Source organism: Prionailurus bengalensis, chromosome C1 (assembly GCF_016509475.1).
Source record: "Prionailurus bengalensis isolate Pbe53 chromosome C1, Fcat_Pben_1.1_paternal_pri, whole genome shotgun sequence".
Lineage (NCBI taxonomy): Eukaryota > Metazoa > Chordata > Mammalia > Carnivora > Felidae > Prionailurus > Prionailurus bengalensis.
In genome coordinates, this window is record NC_057345.1 from 36,144,548 (window position 1) to 36,168,958 (window position 24,411).

The 24,411-nt window shown below is 38.6% G+C and overlaps 1 protein-coding gene across 5 annotated transcripts in view; it reads right to left on the bottom strand.

The window, feature by feature from the left end:
* The window catches only part of GPBP1L1 (GC-rich promoter binding protein 1 like 1), a 65,445-nt gene that overhangs the window by 28,724 nt on the left and 12,310 nt on the right, over positions 1-24,411 (bottom strand). For 3 of the 5 annotated variants that reach the window (XM_043574829.1, XM_043574828.1, XM_043574827.1), the window contains exons 2-5: positions 5,843-6,864; positions 4,657-4,771; positions 1,947-2,076; positions 1,081-1,367 (exon numbers count right to left, since the gene is read on the bottom strand). In XM_043574829.1, coding sequence (XP_043430764.1) covers positions 1,081-1,367; positions 1,947-2,076; positions 4,657-4,716 — 477 coding nt within the window. In that variant the 5' untranslated portion in view covers positions 4,717-4,771; positions 5,843-6,864. Of the gene's footprint in view, positions 1-1,080; positions 1,368-1,946; positions 2,077-4,656; positions 6,865-24,411 lie in introns of those variants that run through there. The other 2 variants (XM_043574830.1, XM_043574832.1) reach the window with 2 other exon arrangements.

Consider the following 24,411-nt stretch of genomic DNA (forward strand, 5'->3'; position numbering starts at 1 on the left):
TTAATCAGTTGCCCTTATTAATATATTAAAAACGGCTGTCACAGAAGTGACTGACTAATCAAATGTGCTACTTAAAAATGACTAGGGGCGTCTGGATGGCTCAACTGGTTAAGCGTCCGACTTCCGGTTCAGGTCACGATCACATGGTTCATGGGTTTGAGCCCTGTGTTAGACTGTCACACTGTCACTGTAGAGCCTGCTTAGGATTTTCCCTCTCTCTCTGTCTCTCTGCCCCTCTCCACTTGCACTTTCTCTCTCTCAAAAAGATAAATTATAAAAATAAATAAATAACTAGAGCTGCGCTGTTCAATATGGTAGCCACTACCTACATGTAGTTGTTGAGCATTCAGGAAGTGTGTCATTTATACTGAGATTATACTACAAACAAGTAGAGGATACACAAAGGATCTTGAAGATCCAGTACAAAAAATAACATAAATTATCTCAATAATTTAAAGATATCAATTACATATTAAAATGTTAATAATTTAGATATATTTTGTTAAATAAAATATACTTGACTTTTTTTTAAGGCACACTAAAAACTCTACTTTAGGTTGAAAGGCCAAAAGGCATATATTAATTCAACACACAATAGCAAAGTCTTACTTATATATAGGAAGGAGCTTAAATACTCACAACTGCATATTTATAACATCACAATTATTTTATATAAGAGGGAAAAAATCAAGAGAAAAAGACCTCTTACGATAACTGGAGAAAGACAATTTAACATGCAAGACCATTTTTACATAATTTGAATACTGAATTTTGAATGTTAAACCTTATAAAACAAAGGAAATTAAGAACTTTTTAAAGTTTTGAAGGCATAAAGATGAAAAACATGATGATGTGCCAAAAGTTACATAGGAATTTTGGTCATAAAAAAAAAAACAACAAAAAAAAAGGAATTTTGGTCATTATCTTCATACTAATCAACTCCATCTAAAAACAATAAAAATCTAAATTTAGGGACTTCCTTTTTTAGCAATTTCTTCAATATTCTTATTATTAACAGGGTCTTATATTTATGGCATTATTTGTTAGGTTTTAATTAAACATCTACACTTTGATACTTACAAAGTCTTCCTCTTCGAATTGTAATTTTTCCACCTTGTCTTCTTTCTTTTCTTCTCTAATCTCTGTAGGTGGCTTCTCCTGAAAGGCACAGCCTTTCCGGGAGTGGAAGCTGCCATTCCAGTGGCGATGGTTCCCTGTGCCACCCCCACTACGCTGGCTCATGCCATCATGACCTCGGGAGGAGCCATGCCAACCAGATAGATTCCCTGTGATTCCAGCATATGTTCCCTTAGAGACACCAGAGTCCACAGAATCGTGGCGGAACAGGGAGGGCTGGTGCCAGGAATCTGGAATAGTAAGGAAAAGTAACACATTACATTTTTGCTTCCTGATCTGATTTACAGTACTACCAAAAGCACTTTAGGGGATCTTTTAAAATAAAAATAAAAGATTAAGGGGCACCTTGGTGGCTCAGTCAGTTAAGCATCTGACTCTTGATTTCGGCTCAGGTCATAATCTCACAGTTCGCGGGATCGAGCCCTTCATCGGGCTCTGCGCTAACAGTATGGAGCCTGCTTGAGATCCTCTATCTCCCTCTCGGCCCCTCCTCCACTTGCTCTCTCCCTCCCTCAAAAAATAATAAACAAACAAATAAATAAAAGATTAAGCCCACAAAAAAGAAATCACAAAATACATCTTTTTCTTTTATGTAATTTCTATATGAAATCTTCCAAATAAATAAATGACATAGGAGAACACAAGAATGTTAGAAAGCCAATGTAACTGAATAATGACAATAGGAGATCTAATTGAAAAATATGTTTAAAAAACATCATCATTTCAAGATTATGGACAGACTTGCATCCCTCAATGTGGGCTTGCTCTGAGTAGTTTAAATATAGTCATGGAAGTTGGGCATGGCTTACCTCCTGTAGTTCGTAGAGGTCCATTGTTAAAAAAGCCATCAGAGGAATTATGTCGACGACGGCTTACTCCAAATCTACGGTCTCCTCGGGGTAGGTGTTCTCCGTGTTTTTCGAAGGTGGCTGTAGGTGACTAAGATGATAAAGTATAGAGAAGCAAACAGTTAAGATATCAATCTCAGTATCTTAGGTTTCGCATCAGCCTTTTAGAAAACAAGTAACACTGGCAGAAACCCCATTATGAGCATACGGGCCATAATAAGGGTACTACAGGCCCATGAGTTAGAGAAGTCCTAGGTTACATACTCAATCATTAACTCATTTTCTATATTCCAGAAGGGGAGAGATACTCATTTATTTGCATGAGAGAGTGAACAAAAACCCTGTTGATATCCATAAATAAGACCTCCAACTTTACACTTAAAGATATTAAGTTAATATTGCAACAGAAAAGGAAAAGATGCTTGCTTTCAAAAATTCTCAGGGAGCCTGGGTGGTTCAGTTGGTTAAGTGTCCGACTTTGGCTCAGGTCATGATCTCATGGTTTCTGAGCTCGAGAGCTGCTTTGGGCTCTGTACTGACTGCTCAGAGTCTGGAGCCTGCTTCGGATTCTGTGTCTCCCTCTCTCTCTGCCCTCCCCCACTCATGCTCTGTCTCAAAAATAAAATAAACATTAAAACAATTATTTTTAAATCCTAAACAGCTGTATTACTTCCGTAAGTTATTCTAGAATTGGAGAGAAAGAAATGGTTTAAATACCACATCACCTTGAGGCCATTAACACCTACACAGTTTTTATAGTTTTATAAAACATTTAGTTCTGAATGTCACTTAATATTCATAACAGTACTATAATTTGGCATCATTCTCATTTTACTCATTTACACATGAAGAAAGAGGTCAGGGAAAGTAAGTCTTTGCGGTTGCATCACGAAAAGGAAGCAGTTTGAGAAATACAGATGAACTCTCATTTCCCTCCCTATTCCAAATAATTTTATTCTAGAACATTCTTTAGTTTCCAATGAGAGAACAAAGTCTAAGAAGTTGTGAAAAATATGGATATATTTGACAAAGGCTTAGAGGAAAACTACAGGTTGGGGCACAGATATCTTTGCATTTATTTTCTTATTATTAATATCCTCACCAACACTTGGTATTGTTAGTATTGCTTATTTTAGCCAATTCTAATGGGTTACAAAGATTTTTCTCCTTTCTTCCAGAAGTTTTATGGTTTTTAGCTCTTTAAATTAGGTTATTATCCACTTCAAGCTAATTTTTGTGTGTGATATGAAGGTTGAAGTCAAGGTTCTCACTCCCCCCCACCCATATTTATATCCAGTTCTAGAACCATTTCCTAAAAAGACTATCACTTCTACATTAAATTACCTTGGCATTTTAGTAAAAAAATCAACTGACTATACCTATAGGACAATTTCTGAATATTCTATTCCATTGCTTTATGTCTATGCTTATGCCAATGCTACACAACTTTGTTTATTGTAACTTTACTGGCAATAGTCAAACCATATTTCCCAATTCTTTTTACTTACTTCACTGTGCTAGATTATCTTTACAGATAAGATCTACATACTTTTAAATGCTTTCCTGGATCTCACACCTACTCCCTCAGACCCACCATCCCCAAGCTTTGGGTCAAAATTATGCCAATTATGAGATCTTGGGAATTTCAAAAGGGCAATTCAAAATGAAGTTCAGAGAAAAAGGTTGTGGGTCTAGGCAGATAAGGAGTATCTGTCCCAAAAATCACATTTAAAAATAGGGAAGATGGGCCTTTTTTTTTTTTTTTTGAGATTACCAATCAACTTTGTCCCTCCTTGGGAAGCATTTTTAAGTTTATTAACTTCCCAAAGGTTTCTTTTATCAATAATTTAGGCTGTTCTTCTGTGTACTGTGACTAAGAATACCTTACTTCATATGAACTGGCTGTTTTCATTTGTCTTTATTCCTGATTCAACACACATTTTCCCCTGAAATCATTAAGCAGATTATTATCTCCAAAACAGTTTCTATTTTTTTAATATTTATTTTTGGGAGAGAGAGTGTGAGCAGGGGAGTGGCAGAGAGAGGGGACAGAAAAGTTGAAGCAGGCTCTGCACTGACAGCAGCAAGCCCAATGCAGGGCTCAAACTCACAAACTGTGAGATCATAACCTGAACTGAAGTTGGACGCTCAGCCAACTGAGCCGCCCAGGTGCCCCTAAAAGAAAATTTCTAAGATTTAATCTGAGATCCACATAGTAGTCAATCAGTGCCTCTCCCTTTTCCTTCTCATCTGTTACTATACACAAATATACATTCATTCCAAAGGTCCATTTCCCCCAAAAAACATTTCCCCTTTACCCCTGCCCCTTTGTACCTAAATAATAGGTAAGCAAATATGTTTTAGTTCCAAAGTGTAGTGCACCTAATCCAGGAAATCTTGTGTGCCACATGAGAAAAGCTTAGCATGTAATGAAAAATGGGGGGTGGGTGGGGAGACACACTTGGCAGTGGCAGGGCACACACTGACTGACTTAGACTGCCTAATTATTTATATCCTATTAAAAGAAATGTGGTAAGCTGATGAAAACACACTTTAAACCCTCAGGCAAGGCTGAATATACAAAAACACTTAGACTGTAAAAGAGAGGCTGTCAACAAGTTGGGGATAAAACTTTTATTTGGAAAGTTACTATAGGAATGAAGAACAGTACCTTAGCTGACTGTGGTGTTGAGAAATTTAGCCAAGCAGGAACAAAGTCATGCTGCGCCATTTAGGTCCAGTGTCTCTTTTCAGCAAGGTGAGGCATCCAACCTCATGGCCAGGATCTGAAAATGAGAAAACTCTCATCACTTATGCTTGCAAGACCTGGATACCAATGTACAAAAGAATTTGATTACTCTAAGATTCTCTCTTTATAAAAAGACCTACCCTCTGAGCCTCTCTAAGACTACTTATCAGACATAGCTCAAAGTTCTAAACAGGAGCAGCAGTCCATGAATATATGAGTATGAAAAACACATGAACAGAAAAAGGTGACATAAACCTGGAAGGTTATGAATTCTTGAGTTTCATGAGAAGAACCTTAAGAATAAACACCTGGGGTGCCTGGGTGGCTCAGTCAGTTAAGCATCTGATTCTTGGTTTTGGCTCAGGTCATGATCTCACGGTTTATGAGTTTGAGCCCTGCATCGGGCTCTGCACTGACAGTGTGGAGCCAGCTTGGGATTCCTTGCTCTCAAAAAATAAACATTTTAAAAACAAATAGCGAAAGGTTTGAAAAAAAAACAAAAAGAATAAACACCTACTTAAAACTACTGATTCTTATGAAAAGATTAACCTGCTTCAGGTACTCAGGCAAATTGTGAAAAAGCAGTAGAAAAGACCTTCCTAGAGAAGGAAGATGCAATCTCTCAAAGAGTTATTCTTGGGGTGCCTCAGTGGGTTAAGTGTCCAACTTCACTTAAGGTGAGTTTGTCCAACCCCACTTAAGGACCTCAGTGGGGTGCCTCAGTGCTCAGTGGGTTAAGTGTCCAACTTCGGCTCAGGTCATGACCTCACAGCTTGTGAGTTCGAGCCCCGTGTCAGGCTCTGTGCAGACAGCTCAGAGCCTGGAGCCTGCTTCAGATTCTGTGTCTCCCTCTCTCTGTGCCCCTCCCCAACTCACGCTCTCTCTCTCAAAAATAAACATTAAACAACAAAAAAAGTTATTCTATTTAGTTCACATTAATTTCCTCCAACACCCACTAGCATCAGTTTTCCTAAGAGATCCATTGGTGTCTCTAAACCATCCCACTAAAGATCTCCAAAATTAAATACACCAGAAAACAGTATGTATTTTCCATGATACAGATACATACACAGTCTTCTTCCAAAGTTAGATATAGGAGAATATTTACCCCAGAGTGTAACCTCTGTGGTCCTGTTTCCCAAACTCCTTGAGTCTGCCAGCTGGATTTCCCACGAGGTTGTCTTGTTAAAAGGGTGCTTAAATAGGCTGGCCAGCAGCACGCCTTGTGATAAAGCACAAGGAAGCCAGACTCTGTGTGGATCACTCTCAGTCCCCTCAATTGCTCATCTTTAACTATCTAATTCCTGACACGTTTCCAAAAAGGGGAAAGGGAAAGGGGAAGGGGGAAGGGGAACATAAAAAGTATTTGTTACATTTAAAAAATGGGGGGAAGGGGAAAGAGCTGTGTCTACGTTCACCTCATTCAACTTCCTTGAGTGACGGCACTATGATGTTGTTTAAATAGATAATACATGGACATCTGCACATTGAGTGCAAACACTGTTCATAACAAGGTCATAGCTAGAAAGACAGGTTAACTCGTGTGTGGGCAAATAATGCCATCAAAGCAATAGTCAAAAATATAACATTAAAGAGTTATAAAAGATCTTCTGAACAATCAATTCTAAAGGCAAAACATCCACATGACAAAGTCCTTAATTTACAAATCTCATTATTCCTACACAGCTGCTAAAAAGTATGCAGATATTTATATCTGTTTTAATATTCAAAATCTAAGGGCATAAGAAATCTTGTTTGTTTTTAATCAGACAAGAACTTGATATATGTTTCCTCTAAAGAATAGCAGCTCTCAAGGCAAATTTCTTTGTTATATAAAGCTCCCAAATGTATCTTCTATTTCTTTGGTCTTCACTATTTATAAATTCACAGCAAAATTAAAACAAGCAGAAGGAAAGAAGTTAAGGAGTAGTTAAGGAGTAAAACAGTTCCAACGCTGAGGTTTTTCTCTCTTCAGTTTGCTGTATTTCACTTGTTCTGCCTCTCCTGAAGACTGAACTGAGCTGGAGGGTACTATGAAGAATCTTCTACTGCTTCAGTAGAGTAGTCACTTTTTATTTTGGATCCATTTCCATCATTTTTCAATCATTTAAAGGCCACAGGAATCTATCACTATAAGTGAAAAAGCAAAATAACACTGTATCACAAGAGGCAAAATCATTATTACATATAATTGCTAAAATGAGACACAGTCAAATGATCAATCAATAAAAGGTATTAGTAGTTAAAACTTTTAGGTCCAACTTAGACATTAATTTAATGTGTCACCGCCTATAGCAACAAAATAACTGGCTATAATTCTTTTAAGGATTTTAGACAAGTCAGCTGAACAGTGTCTGTTGTTTTATATAACCATACCTGTAATTAGCTATCAAAGGTAATTCAGAAATGCAAATTAATGAGTTTGTTAGAGTTAACATTCTCTCTCCTACATGAGAATAACTTGCTCTAAGTAATCAAAAAGCCATATAACTTGCTTATTACCAGTCATCAACTAATACCAACCACAGCTTGATCCTTAAAAATAAGACATCTGTCATAGTATTCCTGATATATGATACATATTTTTAGATACCTAGTTATCAACTGAGAGACTTAGGCTCTTAGGCTCTGACTTACAATATACTGTAAGAGAGAACACAAATATTTCTTTGGCAAATTCCCATCATTCTTCCAGGGGCTAGATAAAAATTTTTTGATATAAGAGGAGGCTTGCATCTGTAGGCAACTCTGGTCTACACTGGTACAAAGTCTAGTGTTGGAGGATATTTCTCATATAATAAATTGGCAGCCTTGCTCTACTATTTTAAGTTCACGGGGATAGGAAATACCAAATTCAGGGCAGTAAATACCTCTGTAAGGAAAGGAAAGGAATCAAAAAGAGGACTTGGATGGCTTTAATTACATCTGTAATACTTTATTTCTTTTTTTTTTTTTTTAATTTTTTTTTTTCAACGTTTATTTATTTTTGGGACAGAGAGAGACAGAGCATGAACGGGGGAGGGGCAGAGAGAGAGGGAGACACAGAATCGGAAACAGGCTCCAGGCTCTGAGCCATCAGCCCAGAGCCCGACGCGGGGCTCGAACTCACGGACCGCGAGATCGTGACCTGGCTGAAGTCGGACGCTTAACCGACTGCGCCACCCAGGCGCCCCTGTAATACTTTATTTCTTAAAGTGATACATACATCACTACTCACTCTACACTTTTTTTTTTAATTTACCAGCTTATTAAAGAATATGATAAAGGATATGAATCAATAGCCAGCTGGAAGACATGCATAAGGTGATGAAAGTATGCAGAGCTTCTAAGCTCTCTCCAGGTGCACCACTCTCCCCAATCTCTATGTGTTCACCATTCTCTACACTTTTTATATACTTAAAATACTTGAAACAGTAGTAACAGAACAAGCATACAGCAAGTTATGTATTGGGTGATGGGTATTGAGGAGGGCACCTGTTGGGATGAGCACTGGGTGTTGTATGGAAACCATTTTGACAATAAATTTCATATATTAAAAAAAAAAAAAAGTTATGTAAAAGATGGGCGTGCAGCGGCACCTGGGTGGCTCAGTCGGCTGAGCATCCAGCTTTTGACTTCAGATTGGGTCATGATCTTATGGTTCGAGAGTTTGAGCTCCGCATCAGGCTATGCACTGACGGTGCAGAGCCTGCTTGGGATTCTCTTTTGCCTTCTCTTTGCCCCTCCCCCACTTCTCTCTCCCTCTCTCAAAATTAAACAAACATTAAGAAAAAAAGATCTGAATGCAATTTATAACGTACACACACACACACACACCCCAATCACCCAGAGTATATATATTCCTTCAGTACACATAGAAGTCATAAAAACTGACCTTATACTAGCTAGAAGTCTCCAAAGAATAAAACATTCTATGTTCTCTAACCATACTGTATTAAACTTAGAAAATGACATTCTTTTGCAGTTCCCATTCTCCTTCCCCCTCCTGAAAAGATCCTGTCCAAAGTCATTAGGTGGGGTCAAGCAAGGTCAGATCCATAGATCTATGGCAGAGGCCCATGTCAGGGTGCTGGGGCCTAATCAGGATGTGAAGTGTGTCCACGAAGGGTGGAAGATAGGGTAATGTGTGTATGGCAGCAGCCCAGTGAAGAATGTCAGAGCCTGCTGTTTCCTGTTAGGAAACGTAAGGCAAAAGTCCTAGTAGGAGGGCAGCCCAATTCAAAGTGCAGGAGCCTGAGTAGAATAAGGAAGCCATCCTGGCAGAGGGACAAGGCCAAGCAAGTTGAGGACTTCCATGCAGCAAGATGCTTTGCACAGGTATTGTAACCTGGGTGAAGTGAGGAAGGAATTAATGTAAGGGAGGAGGTGGTAACTGGAGTTTAGTTACATACTGGGAATTGATCAAAAAGTAAAAAGTATTAAGGAAAAACAGGAGTCAGATTTCTTACTGTGGGAGAAAGGAGGCAATGACAAAATTTCAAAACACACAGAATTACAAAAACCACTATGAATACATCTTCAGTATAACTGGTAGAGCAGTACTTAATGGAAAATAAGCTTCAAGAATACTTTTTTATGGACTTCAAGCTGTATTACAAAGCTGTAATCATCAAGACAGTATGGTACTGGCACAAAAACAGACACTGAGATCAATGGAACAGAATAGAGAACCCAGAAATGGACCCACATACGTATGGCCAACTAATCTTTGACAAAGCAGGAAAGAATATCCAATGGAATAAAGACAGTCTCTTCAGCAAGTGGTGCTGGGAAAACTGGACAGCAACATGCAGAAAAATGAACTTGGACCACTTTCTTACACCATATACAAAAATAAATTCAAAATGGATGAAAGACCTAAAATTAAGACAGGAAGCCATCAAAATCCTCAAGGAGAAAGCAGGCAAAACCTCTTTGATCTTGACCACAGCAACTCAACAGGTCTCTGGAGGCAAGGGAAACAAAAGTAAAAATAAACTATTGGGACCTCATCAAAATAAAAAGCTTTTGCACAACGAAGGAAACAATCAGCAAAACCAGAAGGCAACCAACAGAATGGAAGAAGATATTTGTAAACGACGTATCAGATAAAGGGTTAGTATCCAAGATCTATAAAGAACTTATCAAATTCAACACCCAAAAAACAAATAATCCAGTGAAGAAATGGGCAAAAGACATGAATAGACACTTCTCCAAAGAAGACATCCAGATGGCCAACCGACACATGAAAAAATGCTCAACATCACTCATCATCAGGGAAATACAAATCAAAACCACAACGAGATACCACCTCACACCTGTCAGAATGGCTAACATTAACAACTCAGGCAACAACAGGTATTAGCGAGGATGTGGAGAGAGAGGATCTCTTTCTCTGGTGGTGGGAATGCAAATTGGTGCAGCCACTCTGGAAAACAGAGGCTACTCAAAAAATTAAAAATAGAACTACCCTACGACCCAGCAACTGCACTACTAGATATTTACCCAAGGGATACAGGTATGCTGTTTCGAAGGGGCACATGCACCCCAATGTTTACAGTAGCACCATCAACAATAGCCAAAGTATGGAAAGAGCCCAATGTCCATCGATGGATGAATGGATAAAGATGTACACACACACACACACACACACACACACACACAATGGAGTATTACTCAGCAATCAAAAAGAATGAAATCTTGCCATTTGCAACTACGTGGATGAACTGGAGGGTATTATACTAAGCGAAATTAATCAGAGAAAGACAAATATCATGACTGCACTCATATGAGGACTTTAAGACACAGAACAGATGAACACAAGGGAAGGAAAGCAAAAATAGTATAAAAACAGGGAGGGGGACAAAACATAAGAGACTCTTAAATATGGAGAACAAACAGAGGGTTACTGGAGGGGTTGTGGGAGGGGGGATGGGCTAAATGGGTAAGGGGCATTTAAGGAATCTACTCCTGAAATCATTGTTGCACTATATGCTAACTAATTTGGATGTAAATTAAAGAATAAAATTTAAAAAAAAGAGAAAAGATACTGAAAATACTACATACAAAACAATATTTGTGTTAAAAAAAAAAAAAGATAGTTGCACAGCAATGTGAATGTACTCAATGCCAATTCACCTAATGCCACATACACTTAAAAATGGCTTAAAAGGTGGAGTGCTTAGGTGGCTCAGTCGACTGAGCGTCCGACTTTGGCTCAGGTCATGATCTCAAGGTTTGTGGGTTTGAGCCCTGCATCGGGCTCTGTGCTGACAGCTCAGAGCCTGGAGCCTGCTTCGGATTCTGTGTGTCCCTCTCTCTCCGCCCCACCCCTTCTTGTGCTCTGTCTCTGTCTTTCAAATATGAATAAACATAAAAAAAACTTTTTAATGGCTTAAAATGGTAAATTTTGTTATTTTACCACCAAAAAAAAAAAAAGGGAAAAAAATTTAGACAATATATTTGTTATTGCTTGATTAGCCACAGAGTGTTTCCAGAATGCTACACAAGAAGCTGATAAGGGCTGTTTTGAGGAAGGCAGCTATGCTCACCACTATACCACCAACGCTGGCAAGGGCTGCTTTGAGGGAAGGGAAAGTGGGGGTCATATTTTCTCTGTATATCTATGTATACCTTTTGGACTTTGAACTATGTGAATGCATTAGCCAGCAACAAATAAACAAGATAAATTTTAAAACAAAAAAAACAAAACAAAAAACCCATACATCAACCAAAAAACTTATATCCATAATAGTGATTTTTCAAAAATGAAGGGTATTGAATTTTTTTTCTTAAACCAGAAAATAACATGTTAGAACACTATTAATGAAAACATATCATAACTGAATTTTATTGGTAATAGTTCAGATAAAATGGGAAAAAATAAAGAAAATCTATCAAGGAAAAAAAAAGAATATTTAAATAAATGAAAAAAAAAAAGACTAGGGGCACTTGGGTGGCTCAGACGGTTGAAGGACTCACCCTGAATTTCAGCTCAGGTCATGATCCCAGAGTTATGGAATGGAGCCCCACATCAGGCTACACATTCAATGTGGAGCCTACTTGAGATATTCTCTCTCTCTCTCCCCCCCTCTCCTCTTGCCCCTCTCCCTTGCTTCCACTGTCTCTTTCTTAAAACATCCACACACACACGATTAAAACCAAACTGACACAAAACATTTTTATCAAGATGATGGAAAAAGAACAGTAAGCGATGCCTGGGTAGCACAGGGTTAAGCATCTGACTCTTAATCTTGGCTCAGATCATGATCTCACGGTTCATGAGTTCGAGCCCCACATCAGGCTCTGTGGAACCTGGTTGGGATTCTGTCTCTTCTCTCTACCCCTCCCTCCTTGTGCGTGCGTTCTCTCTCTCGCTCTCTAAATAAATAAATAAATAAATTAATTAATTAATTAATTTAAAAAAAGAAAAAGAGCAATAAAGCAAACCAAAAGGGGTGCCTGGGTAACACTCAGCCAGTTAAGCATCCAACTTCAGCTCAGGTCATGATCTCACATTTGTGAGTTCAAGCCCCGCATCTAGCTCTCTGCTGTCAGTGCTGAGCCCACTTCAGATCCTCTGTACCCTCCCCTCTGTCCCTCTCCTGCTTGTATGCATGTGCGCTCTCTCAAAAATAAATAAAAATTTAAAATAAAGCAAACCAAAGAAACAGAAGCAAAAAAGGTAAAACAATACAGATGATTTATAATTAATTTATAGTTACAATAAATGCAACAGATTAAGAAATATTATGAGCAAAATAATTATCATGAGCAATTTATATGCTAATAAATTTGAAAATCGTACACCAGATAATTTCTATTACATGATGAATCTGGCATAGTAAAAAACTTAAATAGACCTGTATATACTGTTACACACACCAAAGACACTTAAATGTGAATCAGAAAATGCCCCTTTTCAAAAGGGTCTGAGGTGAAGAAAGGAAGCTGAATCTCTGCGTGGAATTTGCTCTTGGTTAGCAAAGAGGTGCCTTGTTAGTGAGCTGGGACAGGTTGGTTACCACTTTGGCCCAGAACTAAAGTTTAGGACCAGACTGCACAAAAGGAATAGCTAATTCAAGGACAATCCCTTGATTTGATTCAGTGGCCCAGTCTAGAGATTTTTAAAATCACGACTGATTGCAAGACACACTCTGGGAAAGACCAGCATTTAATATAAACAAATTAAAGGAAGCCAATTCACACAATATTTAGGAAGGAAAATAAGCAGGACTTCATAACTAATGGGATACGGGAGTGGGTGTAAAGGAGAAACAGGCTCCTTTCTAGTTTGTACAACTACATAGATGACCATCATATCATTTGCTAATATAGGGAATAAAATGCTGACTCTTCCTTCAGTGTAATTCAGTTTTTGTTTTTGTTTTTTAAGATTTTATTTTAAAGTAATCTCTACACCCAACATGGGGCTTAGACCCACAACACTGAGACCAAGATTTGCATACTCCACCAACCGAGCCAGTCAGGCACTCCTAGAGTTGTTTTTATATACGTCTATACCTACAACTCCCAGTAATAAATGTAACGTCCATGTAATAGGTTTTTATGGAAAGACGTAACTGCTACATGCTTTTTGTCTTAAAGAATTTTGGCTTAAACCACAGAGAATGTGAAATTCAAGGCAGGGAGATGAACCACCCATTAGGTTATTAAGCTGTTGGGCACAAAGGAAAAATGCCTCAATTTTTTTTTTTTTTTTAATTTTAAAAATGTTTATTTGAGAGACAGAGACAGAGTGTGAGCGGGTGAGGGGCAGAGAGGGAGGGAGACACAGAATCCAAAGCAGGCTCCAGGCTCCACGCTATCAGCACAAAGCCCGACGTGGGGCTCAAACTCACACACCGTGAGATCATGACCTGAGCCAAAGTCAGACGCTCAACCGACTGAGCCACCCAGGTGTCCCCCAAAAATGCCTCAATTTTAAACATGAGCAGTTCCTTTGCAGACCCGAGTAAGCATGTTCCTCCAGTCTTCCAACTGATGCTTATATACCATCTTTTCAGTCAATTCTCAATTCCAAATTTCTGTAACAGACTCCCAGTTGAGGCAGTGATTGCAGAAGAAATATTAACTGGCAATGCTTTGCTACTGGTATGAAAATTCTAAAGCTATCATATATCTCTTAACAATTCCCACCATCCTCAATAAACACCACACCTAGGATGTAAAGTTATTATATAAAAGTGTGATCCGTGCACACATGTGCAAAGTATGTGGTCGGGAGAAGATGGATGACAAATGGGAGTGTTTAGTAAAAGGCAACAAATAAAAGAAGAAGAAAAGAAGTCAGATAAAAAAAAAATTCCTGTTCTGAAAGCTAAAGACTAAAGAGAAACATGATAAAATGCCAATAATGGTTTTATTAGGATGGTGGAACTATGGGCATTTTGTTTTATCTTCTTTATTAGTCAACATTTTTGGAATGAAATTACTTTGTTCTGCAATTTTTTATAAAATTTTATAAAGTTCTCTGCTGATGCCTTTTGGAGCTGTGGCCATTTTTCTAGAGTGAGTAATTGAAGGGGCTTCTGCTTAACCACTGACAGATTCTGAAAAGGAAAAATTTCATCACTTAAAATTTTCTTAGAACTTTTTAAAAACATTGTACAAGACTAAATTAGAGGGGAAATTAAGATTAAAAAAAATATATATTATATATATTACATATATATAGTTTATATATATAAAGTTTATTTTCAGAGAGACAGTGCACATGGGGGAAGGGCAGAGAGGGGGACACAGAATCCAAAAAGGGCTCGTTGTTGACAGCGGCAAGCCTGACGTGGGGCTTGAACCCACGAAATGCAAGATCATGACCTGAGCCAAAGTCAGATGCTTAACCAACTAAGCCACCAAGGCACCCCATAAGATATATATTTTTAAATATGAGACATCAAGTATGTGGTCTGGATCTCAGAAAGGTCTGTTCTGGAGACAGAATTTTGGCAACTATCAGTATCTGGTAGATGTTAACTTCAGAGGAGATGAGATCTAGGGAGACTATATGGATATAAATAGTTTTGAAGTGCTGTCTATTCCATCCCTCAGTTTCCATTTCTATTTGTCACTCCAAGATCCAATTACTCACCAATAAGAAAATTGGTTTCATAGGCACTACTAGTCTCTTCCATCCTCTGCCTCAGCCTCTACTCCTGGCTGCTAGATCTCTCTTCCTAAATCTAGGTTCAAATTATATCACAACACTGGCTGAGAAATTTTGTCTTCCTACCAACTACAGAATAGGATTTAAGTTCCTCAGTCTAATAGTCAGAAATAAATGTTTCCTCACAAGTAATCCCCTCTGAAATCTGCAAAGGACTTTGTGCCTTCTAATGTACTTAACATTTACCCCTTCCAGTATAGATATACATGTTGATCTTAACTCCCAAGCAGGCCAAAAACCTATTAGCTTCTATAATCCTGCCTTGCCTTTTTTTGAAACTCAATAGCATCTAACATAGTCTCCAGCATGTGGTAAGGATTCAAAGGTTTAATGAATTTTTACAAATTACAATAAAGCAAGGATGCAGAAAATTGGAACCTTCATACACTTCTGGTAGAAATATAAAATGGTGTAGCTGCTGAAAACAATTGGCAGTTCTGGGGCACCTGGGTGGCTCAGTTAAGCATCTGACTTTGGCTCAGGTCATAATCTTACCACTCATGAATTCAAGTCCCGTGCTGGGCTCTGTGTTGACAGCTCAGAGCCTGGAGCGTGCTTTGGATTCTGTCTCTCCCTCTCTCTCTGCCCTTCCCCTGCTGGCTCTCTCTCTCCTTCAAAAATAAATAAACGTTAAAAAAGGAAAAGAAAAAAAAAAAAACCCAAACAATTGGCAGTTCTTCAAAAAGTTAAACATGGGAGTTACCATATGACCTAACATCTCTACTCCTAGATACATGTCCAAGAGAAATGAAAAGATACGTACACACAAAAACTTGTAAGTGATATTCACAGCAGCTTTGTTCACAATAGCCAAAGTAGAAACAACCCAAATGTCCACAAACAGATGAAGAAATATAATGTGGTATATCCATTTAATAGATTATTCAGCTATAAAAAGGAACGAAGTACTAATACATGCTACAACACGGATGAACCTTGAAAACTAAAAAAAAAAAACCAAATACATAAAAGGACACATACTATATGACTCCATTTATATGAAATATCCAATCTATAGAGACAGAAAACAGATTAAGTGGTTACCAGGGGCTGGAGGGAGTGTGACTGCTTAATGAATATGAGGTTTATGTTTGGAATAACAAAAAAGTTCTGCAACTGGATAGTGGTGACTGTTATAAAACACTGTGAATGTATTTAATGGCACCAAATTGTATATACTTTAATATGGTTACAGTGGGGGCACCTGGCTGGCTCAGTCAGTAGAGCATGTGACTCTTAATCTCAGGATCATGAGTGCAAGCCCAACATTGGGCATGGAGCCTACTTAAATTAAAAAAAAAAAAAAAAAAAATGGTTGCAATGGTAAATCTTATGTTAAGTGCATTTTGCCACAATTTATAAAGTATAAGGCAGCTAAGTCAAAATAAATAGTCAATATTAAATATAAACGGGGGAGCCTGGGTGGTTTAGTCGGTTAAGCGTCTGACTTCAGTTCAAGTCATGATCTCACGGTTCATGAGTCCGAGCCTCGCATTGGGCTCTGTACTGTCAGCACTGAGCCTGCTTCAGATTCTTTGTCTCCCTCACCCTCTGCCCCTCCCCCACTTTCATGAATGCGCTCTCTCCCAAAATAAACATTAAAAAAAAGAGAAACAAAGCTATTTAAAAATAAATAAATAAATACAAACAATGCTCTCCATTAAAAAAATTTTTTTTTCAACGTTTATTCATTTTTGAGAGATGGAGAGAAACATAGCATGAGGGGGAGAGGGGCAGAGAGGAAGGGAGACACAGAATCCGAAGCAGGCTCTAGGCTCTGAACTGGAGCCCGACACGATGCTCAAACCCACAGACTGAGATCATGACCTGAGCTGAAGTTGGATGCTCAGGTGTCCCAATGCTCTCCATTTTTATTCAGGTTTTATCTAAGTGCTTTAGCTCTCTCCCTGTAACATGTATATCAGAAATATCTGTACCTGAATACTTGACCCAAACACGCACTCATAAACATTTGTTGAATATTTTACCTTTTCCAAACCTGTAACTTATCAGGCATTTCATATATGCCTGGCAATTTGCAAAGTACTTCACAACATGATCTAATTTTATCCCTTATAATTAAGCTTGTAATGCAAGTAGAGGATGTCCCTGCCAAGGGACCTTCCCTCAATCTCTTCTTCTACCTTAGGCTCCCTTTACCACTCTGATCTCAGTCATTTTCTCCACAGTCCAGCAGTGTCACCATCTACTACTCTTGGTAACTTCTACCTCTTTCTACACTGGTTTTACTGCAACTAACAAAAAAACACACCCACTTCTCCCCCAACTTTGAACAAAACCCTTTCCTAGAGTCTGTATTTCCCTCTAGGTATTTAAGTTCACTTCCCCTCATTCTTTTTTTAAGTTAGTTAATTTATTTATTTTGAGAGAGACAGAGACTGTGCAAGTGGGGGAGGGGCACAGAGAATCCCACGCAGACCCTGCACTGCCAGTGCAGAGCCCTATGTGGGGCTTGAACCCACGAAACCGTGAGATCATGACTTGATTGAAACCAAGAGTCCGATGCTTAACCGACTGAACCACCTAGGCATCCCTCCCTTCATTCCTTTTTTTTTTAGTGCTTATTTTTGAGAGAGAGAAAGAGAGAGACAGTGCGAACAAGGGAGGGGCAGAGAGAGGGAGACACAGAATCTGAAGGAGGCTCCAGGCTCTAAGCTGTCAGCACAGAGCCCAGTGCGGGACTCGAACTCATGAACCATGAGATCGTGACCTGAGCCGAAGCTGGATGCCCAACCGACTGAACCACCCAGGCACCTCCCCTCTTCATTCTTAATAAACTTATATAGACAGCAGCATATCCCTTAGCCTTCATTTTATCACCCCCCCCCCCTTTATTCCTCAGTCCACAGCAAATTATTTTTCCCTCACAATTTCAAACACAACTCTGAACACAGATGTCCTTCTAATTCCAAAATCTGATGAGTAGCTCCCAGTTTATCTCTAAATTAAAGCTGTGCTATTTCACACGTTGCTTTGAAGAATAAACCAAATATTAAAAATGAGAAACACATTACACTGATTCTTAGTCAAAGGATGGATTAAACTAAATACAAAGCCAGATACATTATTTACTCCTATTCGGGAAGAATTCTTAAAATAAAACACTGATCTAGGTCACTCCTAACATTCACTTTATCCTTTTGCTCCTTCCTCCCACGGACATCAGGGAAGCCATCCATTCCAGAGGTTAACAACAAGAAAAAACTGAGGCAGGCTCTAAAATGTTAAGGGACTTATCCAAGGTAACACATCTAATAAGCAGCTAGGTCAGGCCTGGAATCAAGCCTTCTAACTTCACTGCCTTCTGCATTACACTGTGGATCTTCTTAAAAAATTAATTAATTAACTCATTTGAGAGAAAGAAAGAGCACACAAGCAGGGGAGAGAGTTAGAGAATCTTAAGCAGGCTACATGATCAGCACAGAGCCCAACATGGGGCTCAATCTAACAACCACGAGATCATGACCTGAGCTGAAATCAAGAGTTGGACACTTAACCTACAGAAACACCCAGGTGCACCTACACTGCAGCTCTTAGTCTCCAGTCATAAAATAATTCCTAAAATTAGGGGCACCTGAGTGGCTCAGTTGGTTGGGTGTCCAACTTTGGCTTAGGTCGTGATCTCACGGTTCGTGGGTTCAAGCCCCGCGTGGGGCTCTGTGCTGACAGCTCAGAGCCTGGGGCCTGCTTCGGATTCTGTGTCTCCCTCTCTCTCTGGCCCTCCCCCGCTCACACTCTGTCTCTCTCTGCCTCTCAAAAATAAATAAAAATGTAAAAAGATAAATAAAAAATTTTTAAAAATTCCTAAAATTAGAAAAATAAAACAAGCTCCTTAAAGTCTAATGGAGCAAATGTACTAAACAAGGATTTTAACTTAAATATAGCGGTTTTTGTCTTTCTTTTTGTACTCCTCTCATTATTTGTCTGTGTCAGTAGAGGCTGGCATCCTAGCAAAACTGAAGACTTGAAAAATACATTTTTGTGATAAGAAAAAAACCACATAATTAAATGTGGCTAGTAAGCACATGGTTCCTCATCTTAATAAAACTACAGGGGTACCTGGGTGGCTCAGTCAATTACGTGCCTGACTTTGGCTCAGGTCATGGCAGTTCACGAGTTCCAGCCCACCATTAGAGTCTCGGCTGATTGTGCCACTGAATCCTGATCCTGTCTCCTTCTCTTTCTGTCCCTCCCCCACTCGCACTCTATCAAAAATAAATAAACATTAAAAAAAAAAAAAAAGATTATCAGGATTATGCCAAAAGACTGGCTAAAAGGGGTAGTAGACTTGGAAGAGTTTGAAGGGAACCTCCCTATTTTTTACTTCCATATGCTCACTTCTTTAAAACTGTTCTGCCTAAGGCGGCACCTATAATCAAGGCATCATGTTGGTTCTTTTTTCCCATCTCCCTGGTTCAAAAGTGTTCTTCTCACCCATCTTACTGTGGTGTACTACCTTAAGTGTATTAAAAAGAAAAATAAAAAATCTTTTGATTAATGTCGGGAGTATTCTGATTGTTAAGTGTGATGACAGGAATTTCTGTTTAATGGCCTTGTCTCTTGGGTCCCTATTATGAAAGAATGCCTTGGTTCTGAGAGCACAGAGAATGTGGGTAAGATATAGAACATTATTTCATGTAGGTAACAGACTCAGCAATACTCCTTGTAAAGCATGCTGGGAAAATGAATCTACTGTGAAACTCGGCAAGGACTCATACTGTGCCTAAAACTGTGTCTAAGCTACACTAAGAACGTGTCCCAGTTTCACATTTCACATGATTCCAAGCTATTGAAAAGGTCCAAATTTACTTCCAAGAGATCAATGTTATATATTTGAATAAAAGGAACATAAAGTTTGAAAACATGTTTTTAAAAAAGAAATACAAACACATGTTAAGGTTTACATTACCTTTTTTTTTTTTTTTTTTTTTTTAGTGTTTATTTTTGAGAGAGAGAGAGAGCGGGAGAGGGACAGTGTGAGAGGGAGAGGGGCATAGAGAGAAGGAGACACAGAATCCGAAGCAGGCTCCAGGCTCTGAGCTGTCAGGACAGAGCATGATGTGGGGCTTAAACTCGTGAACCCTGAGATCATGACCTGAGCCAAAGTCGGACACCTAACTGACTGAGCCACTGAGGCACCCCATATCTATATTCATTTTTAAGTGCAAATCTTTTGTTACTGTCATAAATGAAGCATACTCATTCCTACCATATAGTTATTTGCTTAATTTAAAGTGACTTTGTGAATTATACTGTTTAAAAAAGTTCCTAGCAAAATAAATTATACTCTTAAAAACAGAACACCTACATCTACACATTAGGGAGGACAACTGTTTCTGAAATGCAATCTAGGATATAATGCCTTAAACTTATAAACAACAAAATACACTTCATTTAATTCCAATAATTTCTCTCTCTCAGATGCTGACATCCCATTTTAATTCTAAAGCATAATTATAAGCACATCTTCAACCATTAAATTTCTATTTTTAGTGCTTGCTTCGGCTTTAATATAATATTTTAATACTCAATGGGAAAAATCCACAAATACTCAGTATCTACCTTTTAACCAATCTTGTGTTTAATTTTAGATTCATAAACAAAACTCCTTTATAGTCATTTGGTAAGTCTTCTTTAGTAAAGGTTTTTGGGTCTACCTTTTAGAAACTGAGAAATGTAATGACTGGGTAACAAATCATTGAACACACAATCTGTGTTCACAATCTGTGTACAGGCATACTTTGGAGATATTGCAGATTCAGTTCCAGACCACGCAATAAAGCAAATATCGCTATAGAGCTGGTCAAACGAATTTTTTGGTTTCACAGTGCACATAAAAGTTGTTTACACTAGGGTTGCCTGGGTGGCTCAGTCAGTTAAGCATCTGACTCTTGATTTCGGCTCAGGTCATGATCTCACAGTTTGTGAGAGCTGCATGGGGCTCTGCACTGACAGCGTGGAGCCTGTGTGGGATCCTCTCCCCACCTCCCTCTTTCAAAAATAAACTTTTTAATAAAAGTTGTCTACAATATACTGTAGTCTATGAAGTGTGCAGTAGTATTATGTCCAAAAAAATAATGTACATATAGCTTATTAAAAGTACTTTATTGCTAAAAATGCTACCCGTCATGATTTTTCAACCAGTCATAATCTTTTTGCTGGTGGAGGGTCCTGCCTTGGATGTAGGTGCAGCTTCTGCATCAGCACTTGCTGCTTCACCTTGTACTTTGTTATGGAGATGACTACTTCTGCTAGCTTTGAACTTTTCTTCTGCAAGAATTAGGGTCGGGGCACGTGGGTGGCTCAGTGGGTAGCGCATGCGACTTCGGCTCAGGTCATGACCTCGCAGTTCTTGAGTTCGAGCCCCACCGTCAGGCTCTGTGCTGACGGCTCGGAACTTGGAGCCTGCTTCGGATCCTGTGTCTCCCTCTCTCTACCCCTTCCCCACTCATGCTGTCTCTGTCTCTCAAAGACGAATAAATGTTAAAAAAAAAAAATTTTTTTTTTAATTAAAAAAAGAATTAGGGTCTTGTTCTGGATTAGGTTTTGACATAAGGGAGTGTTATGGCTGGTTTGATCTTCTATTTAGACCACTCAAACTTTCTCCATGCCAGCAATAAGGCCATTTCACTTTCTTATCATTCAGGTGTTTGTTGCAGTAGCACTTTTAATCTCCTTAAAGAACTTTTCCTTTGCATTTACAACTTGGCTGTCTGACACAAGGGGTCTAGCTTTTGGCCTATCTTGGGTTTCGACATGCCTTCCTCAATATGCTTAATCATTTCTAGCTATTGATTTAAATATTTATTTTATTTTATACTTTAGAGAGAGCAAGAGCATGCAACCGGGGAAGAGGGGCAAAGAGAGTGAGAGAGAATCCCAAGCAGGCCCTGCACACTGAGTGTGATATTCTCTCTCGCTCTCTCTCTCTCTCTCTCTCTCTGCCGCCCCCCCCCCCCTCGTGTGGATGTGCTCTCTCAAAATAAAGATTAAAAAAATAATAATAAAGTGAAACACCTGCTATTCTTACTTTCACTTGGACACTTATAGGCCATTGCAGGTTATTAATTGGCCTAATTTGAACATTGTTGTGTCTCGGAATAGGAACTCTGCCTGAGAAGGAAAGAAACAGGGGAGCAGTCAGAACACAGATATTTATTAAGGTAGCCTTCTTGTATGGGCATAGTTAGTGGTCCCCCAAAACAAGTACAATAGTAATAGCAAAGATCATTGATCACAGATCACCATAACAAATATAATAATGAAAAACTCTGAAATATGGCGAGGATTACCAAACTGACAGAGACACGAAAATCCTGTTGGAAAAGTGGCACCAAAAAACTTGCTCAACACAAGGTTGCCACAAATCTTCAGTTGGGAAAAAACACAGTATCTGTGAAGCACAATAAAACAAGGTATGCCTATGTTCCACAGAATTGAAAAAAAGATATAACCTAGTTCTCAGCTAAAAGATCACTAAAAATAACTTTTGATGACAGACTATGAAACGATTTTTGGTAAACAACTTAAAGAATTCAAAGAAGTGAGTGGCAATATGATATAACAAACCATGTATGGCATTCTTCGATATCACATCCGTACAAAATATAGAAAGACTTATACAACTCAATACTCAAAAAAACAAAAAAATCCCATTAAAAAATTGGAAGAAGACATGAACAGACATTTCTCCAAAGACATCCAGATGGCTGACACATGAGGAAATGCAAATCAAAACTACAATGAGATATCACCTCACTCCTGTCAGAATAGCTAAAATCAAAATACAAGACAGGGCACCTGGCTGGTTCAGTTGGTTGAGCATGCAACCCTTGACCTTGGGGTCATGAGTTTGAGCCTCACACTGGGCATAGAGATTACTTTAAAAATAAAAATAGGGGCACCTGGGTGGCTCAGTCAGTTAAGCATCTGACTCTTGGTTTCAGACTCAGGTCATGATCTCACAGTTTGGGAGTTTGAGCCCTGCATCACGCTGACAGTGTGGAGCCTGCTTGGGATACTCTCTCTCTTCCCCCTCCCCTGCTTGTGTTCTCTCTCTCAAAATAAATAAACTTTAATAAAAAAATAAATAAAAATACAACATAAGAAACAAGTGTTGGCAAGGACGTGGAGAAAAAGGAACCCTTATGCACTGTAGGTGGGAATGCAAAGTGGTGCAGCCACTGTGGAAAACAGTACAGAGGTTCCTCACAAAGTAAAAAATAAACTACCTTATGATCCAACAATCATATTTGCCCAAAGAATGCAACACTAATTCAAAGGGTACATGCACCCCTATGTTTATAGCAGCATTATTCACAATTGCCAAGATATGGAAGCAACCAAATGTTCATCAACTGATGAATGGATACAGAAGATGTGGTATAAGGGTGACTGGCTGGCTCAGCTGGTGGAGCAAGTGACTTGATCTTGGGGTTGTGAGTTAGAGCTTCACACTGGGTGTAGAGATTGCTTAATAAAACCTTAGAAAAAGATGCGGTGTGTATACACACATACACACACACACACACACACACACACATACACACACGAATATCATTCAGCCATAAAAAAGAATGAAATCTTGCCATTTGCAACAACATGGATAGAGCTAGAGAGTATAGCGCTAGGCAAAATAAGTCAGAGAAAGACAAATACCATATCATTGCACACATGTGAAATTTAAGAAACAAAAACAAAAAAACAAGCAAAGGGAAGAAAATCAGAGAGAGAGAGAGACAAGCCAAGAAACAGATTCTTAATTACAGAGAACTGATGGTTACTAGAGGAGAGAAGGGTGGAAGGATGGATTTAAATAGGTGATGGGGTTTAAAGGTATACTTGTGATGAGCACAGGATGTTGTATGGAAGTGCTTAATCACTATATTGTATACCTGAAACTAACACTGTATGTTAACTGGAATTAAAATTTAATTTAAAAAATTGAAGAAAAATCACATCCACAAAAGTTAATAAAAAGGGGGGGGGGGAAGTAAGTTGTTATTGTTTTCATTCTAGTAAGTAACTTTTTCCTATAGCACGATTACCTATGTAACTTATCTTTAACTGTCACCCAATGAATCAAGCACAAAGAACGCTGTCTGGCACATAAGTGCTCAATATATATTTACTGAATGAGTGCATAAATAAATGAAAGGATTGCTGACCGAAAGGCAGTACAGTTTCACCTTCACAAGGTAATCTCATACTGCTTTGCAATGAGGTGTTAGCAATTTACATCACCAGTAGGGGTTATTTTAAGAGTTCCATCTGTTCCCCATCCTCACCAAGCTACATGTTGCCAAACTGGCAGTTATTCTTTGTTCTGCTGGTGAGTATAAAATGATCACTTACTCTGGTCTTCATTTGCATCTTTTAATCTATTTATCATATCTTTGTTTCCTTTTTTTGTAAAATACCAATTTTTATCTTTTAAACATTCCTCCTTTGGTGGCTGATCTTTCTCTTACTTATCTGAAGTAAGAAAATTA